Source organism: Myotis brandtii, unplaced genomic scaffold (genome assembly GCF_000412655.1).
Source record: "Myotis brandtii unplaced genomic scaffold, ASM41265v1 scaffold733, whole genome shotgun sequence".
Classification (NCBI taxonomy): Eukaryota; Metazoa; Chordata; class Mammalia; order Chiroptera; family Vespertilionidae; genus Myotis; species Myotis brandtii.
Genome location: NW_005370908.1, coordinates 2,381,388 through 2,388,621, shown reverse-complemented (window position 1 = coordinate 2,388,621; position 7,234 = coordinate 2,381,388). Strand labels below are relative to the sequence as shown.

General features: G+C 40.2%; 1 protein-coding gene across 1 annotated transcript in view; it reads left to right on the top strand.

Moving 5' to 3' along the window:
* The first annotated feature begins 519 nt into the window (after positions 1-519).
* Positions 520-7,234, top strand: part of GALNTL6 (polypeptide N-acetylgalactosaminyltransferase-like 6) — a 612,339-nt gene continuing 605,624 nt past the window's right edge. The window contains exon 1 of the mRNA XM_014530359.1: positions 520-631. Coding sequence (XP_014385845.1) covers positions 622-631 — 10 coding nt within the window. The 5' untranslated portion in view covers positions 520-621. The remainder of the gene's footprint in view (positions 632-7,234) is intronic.

The window sequence follows — 7,234 nt, the reverse complement described above, 5'->3', positions numbered from 1 at the left end:
GCAACAGCATGGATAGAACTGGAGAGCATTATGCTAAGTGAAATCAGCCAGTCAAAGAAAGATAAATATCACATGATCTCACTCATATGTGGGATATAATGATAATGATCAACATAAACTGATGAATAAGAATAAATCTAGAGACAAATGGCAGGGGAGGCAGGGATAGAGAGCAACCAAAGGACTTGTATGCATGCATATTAGCAAAACCAATGGACACAGACACTAGGGTGGTGGGGGCTTGCCTGGGGTGGGAATGGCTGGGGGGCGGGGGTTAAGCAGGGAAAAAGGAGACATATGTAAAACTTTAGACAATAAATAATAATTTTAAAAAAGCTGAAACAGGGTTTTAAAATGTGTATTAATCTGGTCACTAGCAATAGCTTTCTTTTCAGTACACTTGGAAGAAACACTTATTCAACAAATATTCTTTGATTGCCTATTATGTGCCTGGCTGTGTTTACCTACCATGCAAAAGGAAATACCTCCTTTTTATGCTCTGAATACTTTCCTTTTCCACAGACATTTCCACTGGGCCTGGGAGATGGGCAATTCTATGCATGGACAGATGGTTTGAGAAGAAAAGACTGGCATGACTATGAAAGCATTCAGAAAGAGGCTATGCGCTCAGGTATGGAGTTCAGTGTAAGCCAAAGTGCTACTTCACTTACTGCAGTGTCTCATTTGTCACTGAAAGGATCTCTAATTAGTATTTCTTCTGCACACAGTAAGGTATGTCTCATGGGTCAGAGCGAAAACAATTTCAAATTGCAGAGAGAAAACCAATAATAAATAGCCCTTACAATATTAACTGAAGAAGGCATTAAAGTTTTTAGAAATCTATAGTACTTGGTATTACCCAACTGCTTTTTAATAATCTCTGGGGGTATCTTGGGATTATTCAGAAAGACTTGACTTAATAGACATATGTCTTGAATTAGATTGACTCATTAGGTCAGGTATGTTTAAATGGCAATTCAAAATATTAAAGGTACGGTACCATGTTCTAGACACTGGCAGGGATTGAGGTTGGCAATACCTGGACAAACAGGAAGTTAAACATAGTCAAGTAGGTCTGTACATGTGTAGCAGAATTCTAGTCTTAGGTGAGAGATAGAGGAAACATTTTGCTTGTTGGAAAACTTAACAGGAAAAAGCAAGTTTTTCTAGAGGACTGAAAAATTAGGTTGCTGGAAACAGGGATTCAGAAGGCCATATGAGTAGAAATTGATGAAAGTGAATAACATATAATGGGAAGTCCATATTCTATTATTTGACTGAGGGAGCTCTAGTTTTTTGTGTCTTTTTCATAGTGAGGATGTCACAGAAATAAAGCTATTGTTTGGTAAAGACATCTGAGCAACCCTGAAATGCTGCATCCCAGGTAATTCAGCCACAATGTGAGGTCCTACTGGTCAATCTTCCTCATAGCTCATCCTGTCAGGAAAACTGGAGTGATGGTATCCAAACAGTTATGAAATTGTTCGGGGCTGTGAAATGTTTTGAGCTCTGGGTCAGGTGTGGATGATCTCATTATAGACTTCTTTAATTTTCTTCTTTCATTCCTTTCCCCAAATCATGCCCCTTCGATCTCCCCCTCCCCATCTTCATTAAAGCTGCTCTGTCTTCCCAAGGATGTTCTTCATTTCTCAGAGAGTCTTTCTATTCTAGGTTTCATTGTCTTTCTATCTTGGCCATGACCCCATGAACCATCATGAAAGTGTGTTAGTTACCAGCATCCTTACTTTTGGATCCCTCTTATTTTTTTTTCTCCTTTTGCTTAATCAGCCTTATATTAATCCGACAAAATGTCCCCCTTTCTAACCACAGGATGCTGAAAATTTTTGGAGATGTTTATATAATAAAACTAACTGAAGTTGCCAAGTATGAATAATAATAATAGAATAAGCTAATATTAATTGAACAGATGTTTTGTACTAGTGTTTTACACACAGATTTCATTTAAACCTCATAATAACTGTAATAGACAGGTTTTAAGATCTCCAATTAATTTAAAAAACACAAAGACTTAAGCATGTATTTATTAAATGTTATCCAAGGTCAAACAGCCAATAATTTGCAGAGCTAGATGAAAGGTCAAGTCTTATCTGGCTCCATTACGTCCCACAGTCTGACCTTGAATAATATCTGGGAAACATGAGGTAATGACAAGGTCACATATGAGAGACACTCCTGGGATCAGATACTGGCTTTTGCATACATGAGCTGGGTTACGTGGCAAATCATTTTTCTTTCTTATATTCTACCATTCAGAATTGCTGTGAGGATTAAAGATAATCTACCTTAAGTAATTGGCCAATTATTTGGACATATAAACTCAACTAATGATAACTGTCATTGTTAATTCATTGAAGTTACTTTCACTTGACGTGGTGTGCTTACCTTTTGCTTGTGTTGATGAGTTTTGGATATAAAATTCAGAACATCACATTTATTTCTGCTTCATACTACCCTTTCTGCCTCTTGAATGAACATGTCTTTTATATTCTTATTCTCACTCGAGCCAAGGGAAATTGACCTCAAAGAAAATTGTTAATATAATAAGTTTTCTAAACTGCAAATGTTCTGCAGAATTAAAAAACTTTAAGTATTAGTACGTTATATGATTCATTGGAAGATATATGACAAATACAACAGACTATAGTTTATTCTTCTTTAAATATTATGAAATAAACCATAAATAAAGAAGTAAACACACACAAATACACATGTAGGTACAGAGTGAAAATAATCCTCCTTGTTCTCAATATCCAGGTCCAGAAAAAGGATCATTTGTACCATTCTGTTCCCTCCAAATCTTGAAGTTTTTGTTTACTCTTATTTTTCTCTGTAGTATTTTTTTTACTGTCTACATATTTAGCCCTGAATAAATATGGTCGCATTTTGCCTGTGGTTGAACTTAATCTGAAAATAGATTTATACTGTATGATTTTCTTTTTTCACTCAAAACTTTTTTTGAGATTCATCTATGTCAATATATAGAATTCTAGTTGATTCATTTTTACCGTTCTTTTATTTTTTACTAGAGGCCTAGTTCACAAAATTTGTGCACCGGAGGAGGGGTACCTCAGCCTGGCCTGCACCCTCTCCAATCTGGGATCCCTCTCGCAATCCAGAACCACTGGCTCCTAAGCGCTCACCTGCCTACTGGCCTGATGCTCCTATCTGCTCTCCTGCCTGCCTGATGCCCCTTACTGCTCCCCTGCCGGCCTGAGGGCTCTAACCGCTCTCCCCTCCTGGCCTGATCCCCCTAACTGCCTATCTGCTCTCCCCTCCTGGCCTGATCTCCCTAACTGCCTATCTGCTCTCCCCTCCTGGTCTAAACCCCCTTACTGCCCATCTGCTCTCCCTTCCTCTCCGCGCCTTCAGACCCTGGTGCAGGAGTGCTGAGAGCTCTCCACCAAGGTCCTGCCCCCGTCCTGATACCGCCCCCCCCCGGGGCTGGGCTGCGCGATTGACCTGCGTGCACCTCCATGAGGGGGCCGCCCCCGTCCTGATGCCCCCCTCCGGGCTGGGCTGCATGGTGGGCCTGCGCACACCTCCGTCGGGGGGCTGTCCCCGGCAGCAGCCTCATGTCCTGGTAGCGCAAGTCCCTGACCCCATCCCCACCCACCAGCTCCTATCCATGCACAGCCTGTTGAAAAGTTGTGACTGGGACACCGTTAGGACCAATTAGCATATTAGATAGATGATAGATAGATAGATAGATAGATAGATAGATAGATAGATAGATAACATTCTTCTCTTCATGAACATTTAGGGAGTTCCCAGATTTTGCTTATCCTATATAATAAAACCCTAATATGCAAATCAACCAAATGGCGGAACAACCGGTCGCATTGACCACCAGGGGGCAGATGCTCAACACAGGAGCTCAGCCAGAATCCAGGCTCACAGCTGGTGAGCACTGCAGCAGTGGAGGGGCCTCTCCCACCTCCGAGGCAGTGCTAAGGAGCAGCAAACCCGGTTTCTGGCTGAGCGGCGCACCCACAGGACTAGCACTGCTCAACCAGAAGCCGGGCTCACAGTTGCTGAGCACAGAGGCACTGAGGACCCCTCAAGGAATGTCTGCCAGTCGGCTTAGGCCCACGTCCTGTGGGGCCTAAGCTAGCAGGCGGACATTCCCCCAGGGGTCCCAGACTGTGAGAGGGTGCAGGCCAGGCTGAGGGATGCCCCCCACCCAGTACATGAAAGTTGTGCGGCGGGTGGTATGGAATGAGGGGTCCAGGACTTCGAGAGCCCTGGACTATGAGAGGGATGTCTGATTGCTGGTTTAGGCCCCTGGGGATTGGGCCTAAGCTGACATTCAGACATCCCTCTCACAGTATGGGGCTCTCGCAGTCTGGGACCCCTTGCTCCTTGCCACCCACCTGCAGCAGAGGCGGGAGAGCCTCCCGCCGCCACCACTGTGCTCGCCAGCCCTGAGCCCAGCTTCTGGCTGTGCAGTGCTTCCCCTGTGGGAGCACACCAACCACCAAGGAGCATCTCCTGCATTGAGCATCTGCCCCCTGGTGGTCATTGCACATCATAGTGACCGGTTGTTCTGCTGTTCAGTCGATTTGCATATTAGGCTTTTATTATATAGGATGTTGTTATAAGTATTCATGTACATGGTTCTAGAGTAGAGACAATTTTTTCTTCGGGTACATTCTCACTAGTAGGTTTTGTAAACCTAAGGAATGCACATTTCAGGTATATCATGTAGTCCATGACACACTGTTTTCCAAAGTTGATATACTGATTTTACTGTAATCAATAATGAATGGAATTATCACTGCTCTATATCTTTGTGAACACTTGGTAGTGTCTGACTTTTTCCCCTAATTTTCTGCTACAATATAATGCCTCATTGTGACTTAAATTTTCATTTTACTAATTTTTAATATAGTTGATATTTTTTGTGCTTCTGAGATGTTGATGCCTTCTTTTTGGTAAAATTACTATTTCTACTTTCATTTTTTCAATTTTTTTTATCTTTCTTATTGAGCCACAAAGTTTTCTTAATTTTTTGTAAATATTATCCTTTTGTATATGGTGAAAATATCATATAACATATCTTGTAGACTGTTTTTTTAAATCTCTAGAAGTTTTAAATTTTGATGTAGTCAAATTCAGAAATCATTTTCATAAGGACAAGTTATGCTGATGTTCTATATTATCTTTTAAAAGCTAGTGTATTTTACCTTTTACATTTAGGTTTTAAATCCAACTGGTCCTCACTTTTATCTGTTGTAAGGTAGTGCTTAAATATTTATTTACTTTTCATCTCTTTAGATATGAAAATTTATCTTTTTCTTCTTCATTCGGCAGTGTTGACTCTATTATATATTACGTTATTATATTTGTGTTTTCTCATTCCTGTTCTCTAAGTAAAAATCTCTGAGCTAATACCATATCTTATGTACTATATTTTTATAACAATTACTGATATCTGGTAAAGTTCATTCTTCCTTGAGAATGTACTGCCATTCTTAACATTATGGATTTCTTTAAAATTTTTTATTCAGCTTATCAAATTTTAAGTCACACATCCACTGTTACACCAAATTACTTGAATTTTAGAATTGAATTATCTTCATAAATTAGGGGGTAAGTGATACTTTTTAATATTAAACATTCATTCTTTGGTATACATTGTATTTATTTGCTGCTTTTTCATTATCATTAGGGATGTGTTTGTAATTTTATTCTCAGACATTTTCAGTGCTATTCCTGGAAAATTAATGTGATGTGGCTATTGTGCATGTTATTGATTTTATTGAAATTCCACATTGTTTATTGCTGGTAATAGAAATGTTAATTTAAAAAATTGATTTGAATTCAGAAAACTTTCTAAATTCTTCTATGAATTATAATAATTTACCTATAGATTATTTTGGACTTTTCATGTAGATATCTACATTGTGATATCTACAAGTAATGACAGTGTTTTTTGTTTGTTTGTTTTTCATTTGAGACATTATACTTTTAGTTCTTTTCGTTCTGATACACCACTTGCTAGGAACTCCTGTGTAATCTTGAACAGTGGGTATTGATAGCTACTCTTGACTTGTTATTATCCTGACAATAGCAAATTAGGCACTCTTGTTAAGGTTTTATCTAATGGAAATACATTCTACCATGCTTGCTAAGCCTTCTGGATGTGGTTTGCTGAGAGTTTCTGAGTTTTATTTTATAACCTAAATGAATATTTATTAAAGGTTTTAATTTGTTTGCCTTTGTTGAAGTAAATATGATAAATATTATTTAATTTGTTATTTGAGTAAATTTTATTTATTTATTTTCTACTGAAAATCAAACTTGCAATTTTGGATAAAATCTGTCATTTTATTTATTACTGGATTAGGTTTGCTAATATTCTGTTTGGCATTTTTTAATCTTTATTCATGTGTGAATATTGGACATGAATTATTTTTTCTCATGGAGTCCTTGTCAAGTTTTGGTGACAATGCAATGAAAGCTTCATAAAATGACTTTAATAATACTTCCTGTTTTCTACACTTTGTATTTACTTATGTATTACAATTATCCTAATATATAAAAACCCTGGGTCCATCACGACTGGAGGCTCAACCAACCGGAAGTCAGTCCCAAAGTCAGCACTGGGTTGCTGTAGCGACCCAGCACTGACTGCTGCAGCTGCAGGTGCAGTGACCCAGCACTGACTGCTGAGGGGGCTGCAAATCAGGCCCAGAGAGAGGCCTGAAGAGAGAAGCAGGGTCTGATCCATAGCCTCTGTGGCCGCTGTTGATCAGCACTTGCCTCTCTCTTTCTCTCCAGCAGCCAAGCCTCCATTTCTCTCCAGGTCTCTACTGAGGCTGCTGATCATCCCCACCTTTCTGATCAGGCCCCGTTGGTAGGCCCAGAGATGCTGACTGGCATAGAAACTGACCAATCAGAACCAAATTTGGGTGAGGTGTGAGGAGCCAATGGCTGCCTAGGAGGTGGAGCTTTTGACACTGACTGGCATAGAAACCAACCAATCAGAACCAAATCTGGGTCAACTATGAGGAGCCACTGGCTGCTTAGGAGATGGAGCTTTTGGCGCTGACTGGCATAGAAACCGACCAATCAGAACCAAATTGGCCAGCATAGGAGGACAGTTGGGGGTGAGATCAGGCCAGCAGGGGAGGGCAGTTGAGGGTGATCAGGCCTGCAGGGGAGGGCAGTTGGGGGTGATCAGGCCTGCAGGGGAGGGCAGTTGGGGGTGATC